At 58.2% G+C, this 18,120-nt stretch overlaps 2 protein-coding genes and 1 long non-coding RNA gene across 11 annotated transcripts; 1 reads left to right on the forward strand and 2 right to left on the reverse strand.

Annotated features, from left to right (window-relative positions):
* The first annotated feature begins 2,502 nt into the window (after window positions 1-2,502).
* OPRL1 (opioid related nociceptin receptor 1) lies at window positions 2,503-11,309 on the forward strand. Of its 9 annotated transcripts, XM_054256941.2 has the most exons (6): window positions 2,503-2,593; window positions 2,854-3,002; window positions 3,385-3,632; window positions 4,296-4,561; window positions 8,472-8,827; window positions 9,005-11,309. In XM_054256941.2, the coding sequence occupies exons 4-6, from the start codon at window positions 4,329-4,331 to the stop codon at window positions 9,526-9,528; spliced, it is 1,113 nt and encodes a 370-aa protein (XP_054112916.1). In that variant the 5' UTR covers window positions 2,503-2,593; window positions 2,854-3,002; window positions 3,385-3,632; window positions 4,296-4,328; the 3' UTR covers window positions 9,529-11,309. The 9 variants fall into 9 exon arrangements, with proteins under 9 accessions (XP_054112916.1, XP_035155051.1, XP_078228313.1 ...); XM_035299160.3 differs by having other exon boundaries at window positions 2,503-3,096; XM_078372187.1 differs by lacking the exon at window positions 2,854-3,002.
* LOC144582521 (uncharacterized) lies at window positions 9,003-13,269 on the reverse strand. Its single transcript, XR_013535299.1, has 2 exons — window positions 12,537-13,269; window positions 9,003-11,786 (listed from the first exon to the last, which is right to left on the reverse strand). It is a non-coding gene; the product is annotated as an uncharacterized LOC144582521 (long non-coding RNA).
* Window positions 13,270-13,452: 183 nt separating this feature from the next.
* NPBWR2 (neuropeptides B and W receptor 2) lies at window positions 13,453-17,337 on the reverse strand. Its single transcript, XM_002747768.5, has one exon. The coding sequence runs from the start codon at window positions 16,720-16,722 to the stop codon at window positions 15,589-15,591; it is 1,134 nt and encodes a 377-aa protein (XP_002747814.2). The 5' UTR covers window positions 16,723-17,337; the 3' UTR covers window positions 13,453-15,588.
* Between the last annotated feature and the right edge of the window lie 783 nt (window positions 17,338-18,120).

Genomic DNA, 18,120 nt, shown 5'->3' on the forward strand with positions numbered 1-18,120 from the left:
GGAGTCCAGAGACTGTGCAGCATGCCAGAGACTATGCAAGAGGCCAGAGACTGTGCAGGAGGCCAGAGACTATGCAAGAGGCCAGAGACTGTGCAGGAGGCCAGAGACTCTGCCACAGGTCAGAGACTGTGCAGAAGGCCAGAGACTGCAGGAGGCCAGAGACTGTGCAGGAGGCCAGAGACTGCTGCAGGCCAGAGACTGTGCAGGAGGCCAGGACCTGTGCTGGAGACTGTGCAGGAGGCCACCTGTGCATTGAGGCCAGGATCTCTGCATGGGGCAAGAGTATCTGCAGGGAGGACTTCTAGGGGGTCACAGGATCTGTGGAGGGTGCAGGATCTTTGCAGCGGGCTTGGATATGTGCAGAGGCGAGGATCTGGGTGGGGGCAGGATCAGTTCATTGGGGCAGGATCTTTGAGGGGAGTCAGGATCTGTGTAGGGTGCCAGGATCTGGGTGGGGGCACAGTCTGTGCCAAGGGGCACGCAGGTTCTTGCAGGAGGACAAGATCTGTACATGGTCACAGGATCTGTGCAGGACGGTCAGGGTTTATGCAGGGGGCTGGGAATGTGTAGGGGAGATGGAGTCTGTTCTGACTGGGGGCAGGACTCATGGAGGTGGCAGGATCTTTGCCACCGGGCAGAGTCTCTGTTGGGGAGCAGCTTCTGTGCAGTGGGGTCAGGATCTGTGTAGTGGGTGGGGTCCACATTGGGAGTCAGTGTCTGTTCCAGGGACCTGTTTGGGGAGGAGGGCAGGATTTGTGCTGCTGGCAGTGTCAGTTCACATCGTGGGGAGAGGACCTGTCCAGAAGGGCAGGATCTGTACAGAGGGGCCAAGATCTATGCAGGGGGATGGGTTCTCTGTGGGGTTGGGGTACGGTCTGTGCCGGGGTTTGGGGTTTCTGGATCTTTGCATATGTGGTCAGAGTTTTTGCAGGGGGGACAGATGGTGTGCATCAGGTGCACAGGATCAGTGCATAGGGGCAGGGTCTGTATGGAGCGGGGGCAGGGTCTATGTGGTGGGGCCAGGTTCTGTGCAGGGGGCCTAGGCTGTTCAGGGTACCAGGGTCTTGGCAGGGACTTTGCAGCGGGCACAAGGGAGGGAGGAGCTGTCCTGTGTTTTGTAGTTACAAATATACCAGGGCAGGATGACACAGAAAACAAGGAAGTTCAAGGGAACACAGTATAAGATTTTGAACACCTGGATCGACTGGGGAGGCCACGGCCTTCTGCTGGACCCTGAATTGCTCCCACAAAGGGAGTTGAGGTCTCTATTGCCTTCTGAAACACCAGGCAAGACAGAGCTGGGAGCTGCCTTGGTGGGGGCACAGGTGGCTGGTTGCTGTTGCTGGGTGAGAAGGCTTGGGGTCAAAAGAGGCAGGGGTCAGGGAGCTAGGTCTGACCTCGCCCCCCTCCCCTTCTTCCTGTCCTCCTATCCCCAACATGTTTTCCTCCCCTCCTCCCCTCCTCTTCCCTCCGCTCCTCCCTTCCCTCCTCCCTTCCCTCCTCCCCCCCCTCCTCCCCTCCTTCCCTCCCCCTCCCCCCTGTTCTCTTCACACTTCCTCCCACTCCTTTCCCTTTCCTCCTCCTCCCCATCCCAGCCCCTCCTTCTCCCTGTCTCTGGCTGCATGGAGGAAGTTGTGGAGGTGACCGGGTGGCAGGCAGACATGCTAAGGGAGAAGGTTTGCAACAAGAGATGAGGTGCCTGTGTCCTGCACTCTGCCCTGTCCTCTGCCACTGGCCCCTGGGCCGGGGACATTGTGGGGGGGGCTCCTTTGTCCCCCTTCCCTTACAAGGTCTCTTTTCTGCCCATCCTCAGTGCCTGCAGTGCCCAGTCTGGGTGGCAGCTGAAGGCCATCAGGAAATGAGGTTCTGTGGGTGGGTGGGCAGGCTCAGGAAGCTGTGGTAGGAGGGTCTAGGATTTCCTGCTCAGACCTTGGTGAGCCCAGCTGGGACAGGGGGCTGCAGTGGTCCGAGCCTGCCTGGATCCGTTCCCAACTCATCTCCTGAGGCAGGGGGCTCACCCTTGCGCCTTTCCTGGAGAGCGTGTTTCTGTGTGTGTGTGTCCTCTGAGTGTCTGACGGCCTTGGTCTGTGTCTGTCTGTTTCCAGAGGTGTCCATGCAGGCTGTAGATCTGCCCATGATCCTGTGTGCGCCGTGGCACCGTCTTCCATGTGTGTGGCCTGTGTGTTTGTGCATCCCTGTGAGCGTCTGCGTTTCCGAGTGTGTATCTGTGTCTCTGTGTGTTCACCCATATGCCTGTCTGGGCATCTCTGTCTATGTTTGCAGTAATGTGTGTCCCCATGTGTCCCGTGAGTGTCTGTGGACATGCTCTGTGCCTTCACATGTGTCCCTGAGCCTTGGTTGCCATGAAGATGCAGGGATAAGTCCTGGGGGACAGTCAGGGATGCAGGGTCCTGGGGCATCTGCCCATTCCATCCTCTCCTGATTTGCCAGGTATCCTAGCGACGCTGCTGCCAGTTGCTTAGCAACCAGGTCCCTGTTCTTGGAGAAGGTGCTCTGGGCAGGGTCTGAGCTGTGTCGGTAGAAGTCTGCTTCTCCTTCAAAGCCTGTGTTGGAAGAACAACCCCATGACCAGGTGGGAGCTGGAGATTCAGCTCGAGGGTCACCCACACGGCCTTGACCTGTGACCTTTCATCTCAGTGGATCGGGCAGGGGATCCCCGTGCTGAGAAAGACGCAACTCCAAAGGAGTCGCTCAGCTTTGTGGGTGCCAGCGCCGTGTGTGGGGAGCGATGCTTGGCACGGCTCTGGGACCCAGCTGCGGCAGACGTGCCCTTGGCGTGTCTCCAAGTGACAAGCAGACCTCGGGTTTCAACCCATCTCTGTCACTCTGCAGGGCCTCATGCCGCTGAAGCTTCATGCTGTCAGCAATGGCGGGTGCGGTGGGGGTGACTGAGCTTCGAGAGCACGCAGTAGGTGCTGGGCCAGTGCTGGGTCTCGCCTGCTTGTTTACCACGAAGCTTTGATCTGCGGAGAGCTGGCCAGGTGGGGGATTTTGTGTGCCGGGAGCCCAGCGAGGGGGTGCTGTTCTGGGCATGGAACGCCAACTCCGGCTGGTCCGGACCAGCTGTCTCTGTGTGTGAGTCGTGACCCCCACGTCCGTGTGTGTCTGAGTCTATGCGTCTCCATGTGTGTCTCCTAGAGGCTGCGTCCCCAGGTCTGCGTCTGTGTGTCCTATGCCTGTGAGCCTGTGGCCATCTCCGTTCGTGTGTCCTGGCCTGTGCTGTGTCTCCATCTAGGGTCTGTGGGTCTGAGCCTCCTTGTTCATCTCTGCATGTGTGTCCTGGTCTGTGTCTGTCCCCATCTAGTGTGGGCCGGCGCAGCCCTGGGCGCAGTGACCCACCTTCCCTTGGCCCCCCTCTTCCAGCCTGCGCAGCCCCTCCCCCTCCAGAGCTGCAGCCTCCTCCCCCCCACCCCCGCCCGCGTCGGGCTGCTGGGCTCAATCGGCTGCTGCGTCTGGTCTGGCGGTCTGGCGTCTGCTGAGGAGACGGAGACCCTGTGCTGAGCCAGTGGCGGCTGGGACTCTTCCACCCTGCTCTGCACCTGCGCTCGACTGCCGGCTGGCTGAGGGTGGCGGTCTCCACGGTGGTCCCAGCTCCCAAGAAGGTTGCAGAGGTAAGGGCCTGAGCCGCTGGAGGTCGGGTGTGGGTCCTGCTAACAGACTGCAGCACAGCAGGGCTGGGGGCAGGAGGAAGCTGGGTCCCAGGCATTTCTGGGTGTGTCTCAGTCTCTTTTGTGTCTGCGTGTGCATGAGGGCAGGTTTGGGCATCCGTGTGTTTATCTGTGTGTGTGACGTGTCCCAGCATCCCTGTGCCTGTGAGCACACGAGTGGCTGTGTCCGTGAGCCCTGTGGGTGGACACGTGTCCCATGGTGTAACTGCCTCCAGGCAGCCTGTATGTGAGTCTCTAAAGCGAACGAGAGGTGCCCTTGAGGGTGCATGTGTCTCTGTGTTCTGTGAGCCTGTCTGTGCGCACGTGTCCTCACGTCTCCATGAGTCCCTGCCTGTGTATGTGTGTGCCCATGTGTTCTGATATGTGTGCCCGTGTGTTCCGGTGTGTGTGCCCAAGTGTTCTGGTGTGTGTGCCCGTGTGTTCCGGTGTGTGCCCTTGTTCTGATGTGTGCCCGTGTGTTCTGATGTGTGTCTGTGTGCCTCAGTGACTGTGGCTGCTGCTCAGTGTGGGGGTCAGTGTGCCTGCTGGGCCGCACGTGCTGTGCTGGAGGCTGCGGCTGGGTGTGTGTCTGGCTCTGCAGCTGCTTGTCTCTGTGCTCTGTCCCAGGTGCTACACTGAGTGGATTTGCAGGGCACTGGCATGGAGCCCCTCTTCCCCGCCCCATTCTGGGAGGTCATCTATGGCAGCCATCTCCAGGGCAACCTGTCCCTGCTGAGCCCCAACCACAGCCTGCTGCCTCCGCACCTGCTGCTCAACGCCAGCCACGGCGCCTTCCTGCCTCTTGGGCTCAAGGTCACCATTGTGGGCCTCTACCTGGCTGTGTGTGTCGGGGGGCTCCTGGGGAACTGCCTCGTCATGTATGTCATCCTCAGGTAGGCTGGGCCACGGGATTCCTGTCTGATGAGTCCCATACAGCTGCAGAGGGGGAAACTGGCTGTTCTGGACTGGCCTGAGCAGCTGGTGCTTTCCTGCTTCCTCCATTAAATGTTTTTGACCCTGTCCAGGAGGCAGGGCCAATCCCGAGGCCCTGGGTGCTCACCTCCTGGGGAGGGGATGGGAAGGGCCAGTGCTGGCCCCCACTGTGTCCCAGGCAGAGATGTCACCACCCTGACCCCTGTTTGAACTGTGGACCAGGCTCTGTGCCAAGCTGTCTGCTTGAATGACCTCATGAGACCCCACATCGGCCCTGTGAGGCGTTCTTGTCAGCCCATTCCCTGGATGTGTGGAGGGAGGCACAGGGCTGGTGCTGGGACAGTCCTGAAACCCCTTCTCAGGCTCCAGGGCTCCTGCTCATGAAGTGTCTGCGTTGAGCCCACGATCTGTGGGTTCATATGGGAAAACTTGTGGGGGCCAAAGAGAGGGCAGCTGATAGTTGGTTGAGGGGGCAGTGCTGGGGGCATTGTGGGGAGCAGTGTGAAAAAGCAGTGCCAGGGATAGTGTTGGGAGATAGTGTGAGGGATAGTGGGGGGGCAGCCGGGGGCATAGTGTGGGGGACAGCTGGGAGGATAGCCAGGGGATAGTATTGGGGACAGCATAGGGCACAGCATGGGGGGCAGTGTGGGAGTGGGCAGGGAACCCTTCACATGGATTGTGTATTGGGCAGGTAGAATATGGGGGTGACTTAAGCAGAAAGGGGGATTTTCTGAGCAGAGAAAATGAGGAACCCCAAATCCATCCAGATGAGAGAGACCGAAGGGGTGGGGACAGCAGGTGGGGTCTTGAAGGCCCGGTTGGAGGAACTTTGTTCTTCAGGCAGTGAGGGGTTATGGGTGATACTTTAGCAGGAAAATGACATGGCTGGAATGAGATTTCTTGTTGATCCAGGATGTTGCCTGGACCCAGAAAAAAGGTGATTCTGAAGAAAGGACCCAGGACTCTAAAGCAAGTGGTCCTTCCTTATAACCTTAAAGGGCCCCAACTAAAGGTGCTATGTAGGTAGAGGCAGGACAGGGCAGTGGGGGTGTTCAAGCTGCCACCATCCCAGCCCTGTCCTCTGAGTGTCCCTGAGAAAAGCTGTTCCCCCTGGGCCCTGTTTTTCCCATCTGGAAAGTGAGCAAGGTGGACCATGTAGCCACGTGTGTGTGTGTGTGTGCGTGTGTGCATGTGTGTGTGTGTGCGCATGTGTATATGCACATGCATGCATGCAGGTGTGTGTGCACGTGTGTATGTGTGTGTGCATACGTGTGCATGTGGGTGTGTATGCCTGTGCGCACGTTGCACATGTGTATGTGGGTGTGCGTGTGTATGCATGTGTACATGTGGGTGCATGCAGGTATGCATGCATGCATGTGCGCATGCGAGGGTGTGTGCATGCACGTGTGTGCATGTGTGTATGCATGTGTGCACGAGGGTGTGTGTGCTCACATGTGTGCATATGTGTGTGCAGGTGACACATGGTCAGACAAGAGCATGGGAAGAACAGCTGTCCCCTCCAGTGCTGACTCCTAAGTAAGGGCACTGGGGAGACTGCTTCACGATGTCCATGTCCCTCTGTGGCTGGTGGGTGTGCCACAGCTCAGGAGTGTAGCAGCCTGGGGCATTCCCTGGGCTTGAGCCCCTTTCCTGCCATGATGGCGTCTCTACTGTGTCTCTCCTCTGCTCTGGGCATTACAACTCTCTCAGCCACTTCCTGCATTAGAGCAGACAAGGAAGATCATCTTATTTACCGTAGTCCCCAGAGAGATCGATGCTCAGGAGCTGCCCTGGCCACGCTGGCAGCACACAGCATGCTTTGAGCCACTGGGCTGTGGGACCATCCCGGAGTCAGAAACACTCTGCTCTGAGCCCCACTCTGCTTTTTACCAGCTCCAAGCCTTAAAAAAACAACATACATCCTCTGTGCCTCAGTTTCTTCCTCTATAGAGGGGAATCAAATCTTCAGTGACATGTATTCCCCCTGAAGAGCTTGGTGCAGGTGTTTGCCGTAAGCATTGTTATTTCTTTGTAATGGCAGCCTCTTTATGCTTATTCATAATCACTCTCTCAGAGGCAGAACTGAGCCCCATACTTCCTCACGGCAGAATAATGTCATCTCAGGTGCTGCTGCCACTGCCAATATGACTGCCACCACCATCATCACAATCATCACCATCACCACTATCACCACCACCACTATCATTATCACATTCATCATCACCATCATCACTCACCATCATCACTATCAACATCACCACCACTGTTACCACTATCACCACCACCATCACCATCATCCTCACATTCATCATCACTATTACCAACATCACCACCACCACCAGCATCACCATCACCACCACCACCATCATCACCATCACCATCATCACAATCACCACCACCAGCATCACCATTATCACCATCACCACCACGATCCTCATCATCACATTCATCATTACTATCACCATCACCATCATCACCACCATTAGCATCATCACCATCACCACCATTATCACCATCACCACTATCACTACCACCACCACCATCACATTCATCACCATCATGACCATCACTATCACCATCATCATCACCACTGTTATCACTATCACCACCACCACCACATCATCACATTCATCATCACTGTCACCACCATCACAATCATCACCAACATCACTATTGCCATCACCATCACCATCATTACTATCACCATCACCCACTACCACCATCATCATCAATTCACCATCACCATCACCATCACCATCATCACTGTCACCACCACCACCACCATCACTATCACCATCAGCACCTCCACAACCATCATCACATTCACCATCACTGTCAACATCACTATCACCATCACATCACATTCATCACCATCATCACATTCGTTACTATCACCATCACCACCACCATTACCACCATGACCACCATAATTTCCCCCAAATATTACAACCATTAATTTATTTAACTTTTTTTTTTTGAGACAGAGTCTCACTCTGTTGCCCAGGCTAGAGTGCAGTGGTGCTATCTTGGCTCACTGCAACCTCCGCCTCCCGGGTTCAGGGGATTCTCTTGCCTCAGCCTCCCAAGTAGCTGAGACTACAGGCACGCGCCACCACACCCGGCTAATTTTTGTATTTTTAGTAGAGACAGGGTTTCACTGTGTTAGCCAGGATTGTCTCAATCTCCTGACCTTGTGATCCACCCACCTTGGCCTCCCAAAGGGCTGGGATTACAGGCGTGAGCAATCGTACCCAGCAACAAAAATTAATCACCAACAATTCTCCCAGCCCTTTCCAGCACCTTTTCCCATGCTCAGATACAATCATACCTCATTGGCATCCCTCCTGTGCCTGTCACCATCTTCTGTCTCTCTTGCTGGACAGCAGTGTGGACTTGGAAGTCTCTTGGTATCTTCTTACAGACTCTGGAGCCCTCAGAAACCTCTGGCAACTGTCCGGACAGCATTTGAGTCTGTGAGGGGTCTTCGAAGAGACTCAAAATCGAGGAGAGAAGGCTCCTTCTCTTAGGGTTCTAACCGTTTGCTCCCATGCACAGTCCAGGGTGTGCTCTGGTGCCCTCCACGTCCCAACTCCTCCAAAGTAGACCTGTGTTTAGGGCTTGGAACTTGTGTGTGTCAGAATCACTTGAGGTGCTGGTTAAGATGTTTGACCCCAGGCTCCAACCCCTGAGACTGACTCAGTGAGTCTCAAGTTGGGTCCAGGAGCTGTCACCGAGCTCCTATGGGAACTCTGATGTTAAGGGACTCAGGACCAGTGTAGCTTCTGGTGGCCAAGATGAACCCCTTGCCCTTTGCTGCCCGGCCCAGCCAGCATGGCCAAGTGAAGCCTTTCTTCTGCCTCTACTCCGCAGGCACACCAAAATGAAGACAGCCACCAATATTTACATCTTTAACCTGGCCCTGGCAGACACTCTGGTCCTGCTGACACTACCCTTCCAGGGCACAGACATCCTCCTGGGCTTCTGGCCATTTGGGAACGCTCTGTGCAAGACAGTTATCGCCATCGACTATTACAATATGTTCACCAGCACCTTCACGCTGACCGCCATGAGTGTGGATCGCTACGTGGCCATCTGCCACCCCATCCGTGCCCTCGATGTCCGCACATCCAGCAAGGCCCAGGCTGTCAATGTGGCCATCTGGGCCCTGGCCTCTGTTGTTGGCGTTCCTGTGGCCATCATGGGCTCGGCACAGGTCGAGGATGAAGGTCAGTGGGTGGTCCCCCCTCCCCTCAGCAGGCTCCCCGTGGCTCTGTGGCAGCCCCTCCACATCTCCTGGGCCCGTGCTGACCCCGCTTCTTCCCTGTAGAGATGGAGTGCCTGGTGGAGGTCCCCACCCCCTCCACATCTCCTGGGCTCATGCTGACTCCGCTTCTCCCCTGCAGAGATCGAGTGCCTGGTGGAGATCCCCGCCCCGCAGGACTACTGGGGCCCTGTGTTTGCCGCCTGCATCTTCCTCTTCTCCTTCATCATTCCCGTGCTGATCATCTCCGTCTGCTACAGCCTCATGATCCGGCGGCTGCGTGGAGTCCGCCTGCTCTCAGGCTCGCGGGAGAAGGACCGGAACTTGCGGCGTATCACTCGGCTGGTGCTGGTAGTGGTGGCTGTGTTCGTGGGCTGCTGGACGCCCGTGCAGGTCTTTGTGCTGGTCCAAGGGCTGGGTGTGCAGCCGGGCAGCGAGACTGCTGTGGCCATCCTGCGCTTCTGCACAGCCCTGGGCTACGTCAACAGCTGCCTCAACCCCATCCTCTATGCCTTCCTGGACGAGAACTTCAAGGCCTGCTTCCGCAAGTTCTGCTGCGCGTCCGCCCTGCGCCGGGAGATGCAGGTGTCTGACCGTGTGCGCAGCATTGCCAAGGATGTGGCCCTGGCCTGCAAGACTTCTGAGGCGGTGCCGCGGCCCGCATGACTAGGCGTGGACCTGCCCATGGTGCCCGTCAGTCCGCAGAGCCCCTCTACGCCCAACACAGAGCTCACACAGGTCACTGCTCTCTAGGATGACACAACCTGAGCCCTAAGCACCCAGAGCCTTGGACGGGCTTTTCCCTGTGGGCCAGGGACACTCGGTCCCAGAGGAGGACCTAGCGACATCTTGGGACAGGTCAGAGCATCAGGGCTACCTCCAAGGTCCTGGACACACTGAAGCTGCCCTCCTTGTGCAGGGCTGCAGAGACACAAGGACCTACCTGGAAGCGTCTGCTATGCTGGTGGACGGCCCTGACTGGCGCCCGTGCCCCCCACGTCTCCTGTTACTCTTGGCCGCTCTGCTGCTGTGTTGGCAGAACCCTGGATGAGCATGCACCTGAGAAGCCGCAGCAGCTGTCATCGTGCGCACCCCACGTGCTGTGTCCGTGTGTATGGCAGGATTCCAGCTGGCTTCAGTCCTGTGGCATCTCCTCAGGGCAGTTGCACAGGCTTGGCACCACCCCGTTAAGTGCAGCAGGCAGCTTTTCTGTGGGGTGGGACTTGCCCTGAGCTTGGAGCTGTCACCTGGAGGACTTGCTGTTCTGACTGCAGCCATGCAACCAGGGTCACCCCAAGGGGGAGCGTCCAGGTGGACTGTCAGTCCCTGGCTGCAGACGCTGAGATGGGCCTGGGCCAGCCACGCCTCCGAAGGTTTCCTGTGTGCTGCCCTGTGCAGTCTTCATCTCTGACTGCCCCTTGGCTCTGGGCCCAACCCCGTTTCCCTTCAGGAGAGCAGCGGGAGGCCCTGACCTGTTCCCTCCGGCAGTGCAGCTGCCCTCCCGCTGTGGACGGGACCCTCGGCTGAGCTCTGCTTGGTGCGTGGGAGGGGCTCAGGAGGAAGGCGCCGTGTGACCACCATGGGCAGCTCTGTTGTTCACAAAGTAGAGGCCTCATTTTCCTGGTCTCGACTTCTCTGTTTGGAGCAGGGTGGGGGAAGATTTTCTGGGGGTCGCCACATCCTCCCAGGGCTCCCCTCATACTCTTTCCTTTGCTTGGAGTCAGCGGTCGGTGGCTGTGCTGTGCTGCGGGGGAAACTGTGTAGAAGGAGAGCCCAGTGGCCACAGCAGAGTTCTGCTCTGGTGATGCCTGCTTCATTTACAAGCCTCAAGATGGTCCTTCGCAGGGATGAGCTTGCTGCCTAGTGGGAGGGTGGCTTCGCAGCAGAGCCAGCGTGAGGCATGGGGCTTGGCAGGGCTTGCTTGACCCCAGCTGCAAGAACTGTGGTGGCTGCAGGGACACTTGGGTGGGGGGGTGCAGTATCTGTACCTTGCCGCAGTCACCCAGAGAGTCACCCTTCCCGGTCTATAGATGGAAGCTGCAGGTTGGTGACTTTGCAAATGCACTTCCTACAGACGAACTATTAAAATACCTGCAACATTGAAAAAACTCAACTTTTTCACCAAGACCTTGGCCAGGTAACCTTAGGCAGCTGCAAAGAACAGGAAGTGATGGTGTCTCACCACAGAGCCTGCTCCTCCAGGTCTGGGGAGCCTTAGCCGTGGGGATTGTTCCTGAGGAGGCCTGTGCTGTCTCCATGACATCTGTGGCCTCTGCGAACGGGAGCTGCCTAGCTGCAGTGTTTTCTTGCCAAGGCTAAGTGTTTTGTGAATCTGCACTGATGTAATTTGCATCTTCACGTATTTATGCATGTGGCTATGCACATAGCCCGCCCTGGGTCTGTCTCCCAGGTCATGAAAAAGGAGCCTAATAAATGCTTGCTCACTGGCTGGGTACTCTTCATAACAGGAGCTTCTGGCTCTTGCCACCTGGGGATTTGCTTCTGGAGCGGCTTTTCTGGGATTGGCACATGGGTGGGAGGGGCTGTGGGGTTTGGGCTGAGTCCTTGCACCTGCCCTGAGCTGCCCAGCAGGCTGGGCCCTGCCCTCAGTGGTGGGTCCTGGGGAGGGCTGAAGCCGGTTAATGGTGCGTGCCGGGCTCCTGCCTTTTCAGCACACACGGCATCCCCCTCCTCTGCCACCTGGAGAGAGGTTCCCTGAGGATCCAGAGGGAGGGAGCTGCAGGGTTTTCTTCCATCCATTTCGTCTCAGAAGAACTCATGCTCCTGCTCATTTCCCCTTCCTCGAGTGGATCTGAGGGGTTTTGGTGACAGATGAGCAGACAGCCTCCTCCGGGGCTTGACACACTCTTGTGATGGACATCTGCCTGCTGGCTCCTGTGTGGCCTGGTTCAGCCCAGGCTGACCTGCAAAAGAGATGACCCTATCAGAGGCTATGGAGGGGCATGGCACACTCCAGTCCACGTGCTTCTCTCTAGGGCACATTCTGCAGGGTTTTATGCAGGTTTGAATGACAGGCACTGTCTTCTCCTGGACTGCTATAGCACCACAGACCCAGGGACACAGAAACAGTACACATTTATTCCTCAGAGCTGTGGAGGCTGGAGGTCTGAGATCAGGTGCAGGCATGTCGGGTTCTGGGGAAGACCCGCCTCAGGCTGCATCTTCTCATATCTCATGCCATGGGTTTGAGAGCTCGAGAGGATCCCTTTTTCTAAGGGCACTCATCCCATTTGGGAGGGCTCTGCTGTCATGACCTGTCACCTCCCAAAGGCCCCTCTCCTGGTACCATCACCTTTGGGGGGTTGGGATTTCAAAATACAAATTTTGGAGGAACGCAAATAGTCCATAACAAACACATTGTCATTAAAGCAAAGATTTAGCATGAGGGACGATTTGGGAGGGACAGGCTGCACCGGGCAGGTGCCGTGCCCTTGGGCCCAGGAGATGGAGTGCTCTTGGTGGAGGAGGCTCACGCGTGGGCCCGTGTGGGTGGGTGTGCATCCAGGGCTAATGCCCACAGCTAGTGTCTTCCAGAAGAAGCTGGCCAGGAAGGGGCCAGGGGCCGCAGGAAGGGTTGGGGTCAGTGGAGGCTGACCAGCTCCCTTGCTTTCCAGGACTGGGTTCTTCTCCAGCCCCTGGCTCGTCCAACCCACCTCTGCTGTTGGGCTTGGTCGAATCGCCAGGCTTTTCCGAGCCTCAGTTTCCTTCCCCGTGCAAAGGGGACAGCAGAACCCTCTTTGTGGGTTGTGGGGAAGGCTGGGGTGCCCGCGAGGGTCCCGGGTCCTGTCCCGCCTCAGGAAGGCCCGGGGTCTGCAGCGGCGTCGGACCCTCCCGCCAGGGGACGCTGTGGGCTCGCGCGGGCCCAGCCCTGGTTCCTGGGTGTACGGCGGGGTTTGGAGCTGGCGGGGCCGGGCTCTCCCTGGGACCAGGAGCCCGGAACGTGGAGACGCGGCGGGCTGAGCTGCTCAGTGAGGCCCCCGTTCCGCCAGGAGGTCCGAGGTGGGCGAGGGGCCGCCTCCCGGGAGAGCTTGCCTGCCCCTCCCTCCAGGCTGTGGGGTATCCCCCGTCCTGGGGTCCTGGACGCTCCCTGGCTGGGGAGTTGTCTGCAGGCCCTTTTCCTGATCCGCCTGGGACCACGGGGAGAAGACGCTGAGGATCCAGTTGCTGGACTGTGGATAGGGTAGGAGCCGCCCTAGGGGTCTGGGTTCTTGGGAGGAAGCCTGGTTGCCACCTTCTCCGCAGTAGAGATGCCTGCTGGGGCCAGAAGGCAAACTAGGGGCAGGAGGGAGACTCGGGCCTGAGGGGGTGTAGGGGCCTTGCCCTGGAGCTCCTTAACCGCCCCCACCCCGTGGTGCTCATTCTCGGCCCCGCCCTCCACGCGCTCCCACTCATCCGTCCCCGCCCTCCACTCGCTCCCACTCTCAGCCCCGCCCTCCACGCGCTCCCACTCTCAGCCCTGCCCTCCACGCGCTCCCGCTCGGTACCTGCCCTCCACGCGCTCCCACTCCGGCCCCGCCCGCCCCTGGGCCCCGCCCCTCGTTCCGCGCTCGCTGCTCGCTCGTTACGCCTCACACTGGCTCTGCTCCGGCTTGAAGCAGCGTGTCTGGGAAACGGTCTCACTTGTCAGCTCAAGGGCTCGGGCGTCAGGCTGCTGTGCCACTGCTTTGCGAGGTGTGACTGCAGCGCAGCCGGGAAACGAGTCCTTGCGGCATGGGTGTTGGGGGACAGCTCGTTCTTCTTGCGGCGTGGGTGGTGGTGGTGGCTCAAAAAGTGTCCACAGGCTGGGCTCGTGCCTGTCATCCCAGCGCTTTGGGGGGCTGAGGCGGGAGGATCACTTGAGCCCAGGAGCTTGAGAGCAGCCTGGGCAACATACTGAGACCCTGTCTTAAAAAAAAAAAAAATTGCCTGGCGTGGTGGCCTGTGGTCTCAGCTACTCCCGAGGCTGATGTGGGAGGATAGCTTGAACTCGGGAAGTCGAAGCTGCAGTGAGCTGTGACCGCACTCCAGCCTGGGTGACAGAATGAGACCCCTTCTCAATTTAAAAAAAAAATGAAGCAAAGGAGAAATGAACTGTCTACAGCCCCTGAGTTCGGGGTGCACATGTGATTTGCTTCCAATGCACAGAATGAAGGGACCGCAGACGGCTCCTGACACTTGGCCTCCAATGTGTTGAGGCTTCCTCTTTGCTCCCTCCTGGGTCACTGGCTCTGGGGGACCCAGTGCCATGTTCCGAGGATACTCAGCCCATGAAGCATCCATGTAGTGAGGAACAGAGGACTTCTGCCAGGTGGGCGGGGGATGGAGACTTCTCAGAAGATGTCCCAGTACCTGCCCAATATTCAGATGCCAGGGCCTTGGCCAATGTCCTGACCGCAACCTGATGAAAATGCCACTTTAATTCTTGAACCACAGAAGCTGTGAAATAGTTGTTGTTTTAAACTGCTAGGTTTTGGAGAAATTTGTTACACAGCAGCAGATAGCTAATACAGTGTCGTTAGGGAAAGTGACTGGATGGAGTTGGCCCTGGCTGACTTGCTCTGAGGAGGGGCACTGAGGCAGCCTTGAGCTGTCGGGGCTTGACAGGCAGGGTCCTCATGACCTGGAAAGCTGGGGTACTTGGTGGTTGGGTGGAGGTGGGCATACACCCTGGGACACCTTGTGGGGTGGTAAATGAGGGGTCCTGTGTGCCAGCTGGACAGACTAGCCAGAGTTCTGGTTCATGAGGACTGAAACCAACCCAGGGGGGTCACACCTTGCTGCCAGGCTGGAATGCCAGGTGTGGAACCAGCTGAGAACCATGGGCCAAGGATGGGGGCCTGTCCACGGTGCACCTGGGTTGTATTCTGGGACCAGCCCTGGCCCCTCCCACCGACAGTGGTATCTGAGCCGCCTGCCTTTCATTACCAGCACCCACCCCCCACCGACCAGAGTTTCAGCACGCAGCTCCTGCTGGCTGAGTACAAGCCCCAGCCACACTGTGGGAGGAAGAGTTCCAGGCACCAGCCTGTCCAAGTGACAGATGGTCTCTAGGCCATGGTGGCCCAGAGGTCCTGGAGGAAGGGCCCTGTACCCTGTAGCAAACTATGAGAGGACCACTGGCCATGGCCTGGGGGGTACAAGGGAGCACAAGGCTGTGGCATGGGGATGGCCAACTGCTGGAACGTCACTTGGGTTTCAGGCCATGACAGTGGATTTCGTGGTCTCATTTGCTGCAGATGTGGCTGGCCTTTGCAGCAGCACAGCACTGCTGCCTGAGGTGCCCACACTGTGCCACCTCCCAGCCCTGTCTTGGGAAGAGCCCAAGAATCCTGACTATGCCACAGGGTGCTGGCCCGGGTTGAGATCACGGTTCGGGTTCCTTCCCCTCCCAACCACTGTCATTAGGGAACCCCAGCCCCAGAACCTTCTAGGGCTTGTCCATCTGTCTGTCCCTTGTGGGTAATTGGACTCAGGATGCTTGCTGTGCTGGGGCCTTCTGCTCTGACCTGGATCCCTGCTGCTGTCCACGCAGGGGCTGTCCAGGAAGCAGACGTGGGAGGCTGTCTCTGGAAGTCTGGTGGCCAGCATTTGAGGGTCCATGTCTCACTGTGTGGAGAAGACAGCATGGGGATGTGAACAGGCAGAGTGTCCCCTGGAAGAGGCCACCTGAACTGGATGGGTGGGGGTATGGGTGATGGTGGGGGTGATGATGGGTGCTCAGGCCCCTCAGCACTGGAACATGGTGCGGAAATTCTTGCGGAAGCTGTCGTCCAGAAAGGCATAGAGGAAGGGGTTCAGGCACGAGTTGGCATAGCTGAGGCTGGTGATGACATAGGACATGCTGATGACCAGCGGGGTCTGGGGCAGGTCTGTGGCCAGGGCCACGATGGAGGCCAGGTGGAAGGGTGTCCAGCAGAGGAGGCACACGGTCAGCACAACGAGGACGAGGATGGTCACCTTCCGCCTGGCCTTGCCTAGAGCCTTGGCACCAGAGCAGAGCCGCACGGCCCGCAGCCTGCGCAGCAGGTCTGCGTAGAGCACACAGATGGTACACACAGGCACCACGAAGCCCAGGACCAATGTGTAGATGCGGCTGGCCTTGGACCAGGCCTGCTCGGGCTGCGGGAAGCTCAGCCCACAGCTTGGTACCTGCAGCTCATTGCTGTAGACGCCAGCAAAAGAGAAGAAGGGCAGAACCAGGACCGTGACGCCCAGCCAGATGCACAGGCTGACAACCTTTGCCCCCCGGTAGGTGCGCCAGGGCATGTGGCGGGACCGAACCGTGGCCAGCACCACCAGGTATCGGTCCACGCTCATTATGGCCAGGAAGTAGATGCTGGAGAAGATGTTGTAGTGGTCAATGGCCAGCGCCAGCTTGCAGAGCAGCTCCCCGAAGGGCCAGTGCTGCAGCAGGTGCTCTGCAATATTGACAGGCAGCACCAGTGTGAAGAGCCCGTCAGCAATGGCCAGATTCAAGATGAACACGTTGGTCACCGTCTTCATCTTGGGTGCCCTCAGGATGACAAGGATGACGGCCATGTTGCCACTCAGCCCCACAGCACAGATCCCGGAGTAAACGGCGGGCAGGAGCACATAGAGGATGGGTAGCGGCTCGGAGAAGGTGGCATTGTGGCCGGTGCCATTGTCCTGACAGACGTTGGTACCCACTGTGGTGAGGGAGGAAGCACCCCTGCTGTGAAGGGGCTCCAGACACCCAGTGGCCTGCATTGTAGGCAGGACTGTTGACGGTTTGTGCCCCAGGCAGGTCGGGGGTGCCTTGGAGTTGGGTGTCTGGTAAGAGGCTTCCTTGGGCTGGATTCTAGGAAAGAAAATCAGCCAGAAACTTTGAGATCTGGCCATCTGTTAGAGCACAGCCGCTCCAAGTTCTCTGGCCGAGACTGTGGGCCACTTTGCCAGGTCAAGTGCCTGGGGCCAGAGGCAGCTGCAGCCAGGTGGAATGTGTGAGGGCCTCCCCCAGCCTCCTCCTAATGATGCTTCAGCAGGTCCATTCCCTCCTCCTGCAGAGAGGGGCTGCTGGCCACCCTCCTGGGAAGAGGCGATGTGGCTCTGCCCCTGCCCCAGGAACCTGCAAATTCACAGTCTAAGTAGAATCCAGCGATCCATTTGAAAACACCTCCCAGCTCATCTGTGGTCCCCTTGAATCTGAAGCTCCTCCCCACAGGGGTCTTGGGGTTGGCACCCTCCCTCCCAGCCTCCTAGAGGTGCTGCAGACCCCGCTGGTCCACTTGCTTTTCTCTCTACTGACCTGTCCAGTGCTTCGAGCCCGGAAGTTGGTAGCCTTGGTGTGGTCCTGGTGGTGGCCAGCACAGTCAGTTGCAGGGATGGGGGGAGGTGTGGTCCTCACCAACAGACCCCAGCTGAGGTTTCAGGAGTTTCAGGACCTGCCTTGCTGGCTGCCTCGGTCCCGGAGGCAAGGATCCCAGCCTGGTGGCAGCGCTGATGCTGGTGAGGGAGGGAGGCGGATCCCCCACGCTGACGTGGAGCCCGGAAGGCAGGCCCCACCCCTGAGCTGCAGTAGCGCCTGCAGTCGGTTGTCCCAGGGTCTCCTCAGCACTCACCCAGGCGAACTCCTCAGTGGGCGGCCGAGGCACGTGTGCGTGTCTGTCTGTGCATGTGTGCACCTGTGTGTCAGGAAGGCACTCCATGCAGGGGCCTCCAGGTGTGCCCAGATCTTTGGGCAGAGGGTACTGAGAGCATCTGTGCCTCGTCTGGGCATCACTATGGCCCTGGGTACCCTTATCTGTGTACATGGGGGTCTAGGTGGGTCTTGTGCCCCACCCTGTGTGGTGAGTATACATGGTGTGTGCCTGTGTGTGTGCCAGTGAGGACACGTTCATGTGTGCAGCCCTGTGCGGGGGTTTCTGTGGGTGAGCTCTGCATTGCATCTGAGTGGGCTGAGTGTGGGGGTCTCATGTGGAAGCACCACTTTTTGGCCATAGGCAACCCAACTTCTTTTTTTGTCTTCTTCTAAAATGAGTAACGCAGACTCGGTAAGCTGTGAATGGCTGCATAGAAGACGTTCGCACCCTGAGGCACCACTCTCAAGCCATCCTGCAAAGGCGGTGAGCATTGCGCTCTGCTCTGGGCTGATCTCTGAGTCCTTTCCATCTCCCTGCTTTTGGGCGAATTCCACCCCTGTGTGTGCAGCTGGGCAGCTCCTGGACATGCTTTGCAGGTCACACCACAGCTGATGTGGGCAGCCAGCCTGTCTCAGGGCCATTCCTCAGCAGGGACGTG

Source organism: Callithrix jacchus, chromosome 5, assembly GCF_049354715.1.
Source record: "Callithrix jacchus isolate 240 chromosome 5, calJac240_pri, whole genome shotgun sequence".
Lineage (NCBI taxonomy): Eukaryota > Metazoa > Chordata > Mammalia > Primates > Cebidae > Callithrix > Callithrix jacchus.

Coding starts and splice junctions, on each gene's coding strand:
- NPBWR2 (XM_002747768.5), bottom strand. CDS start 16,722: ATGGCCAGATCTCAAAGTTTCTGGCTGATTTTCTTTCCTAGAATCCAG.
- OPRL1 (XM_035299160.3), top strand. CDS start 4,329: ATGGAGCCCCTCTTCCCCGCCCCATTCTGGGAGGTCATCTATGGCAGC. Junction 4,562..8,471: donor GTCATGTATGTCATCCTCAG/GTAGGCTGGGCC, acceptor TCTACTCCGCAG/GCACACCAAAATGAAGACAG. Junction 8,828..9,004: donor GGCACAGGTCGAGGATGAAG/GTCAGTGGGTGG, acceptor TCTCCCCTGCAG/AGATCGAGTGCCTGGTGGAG.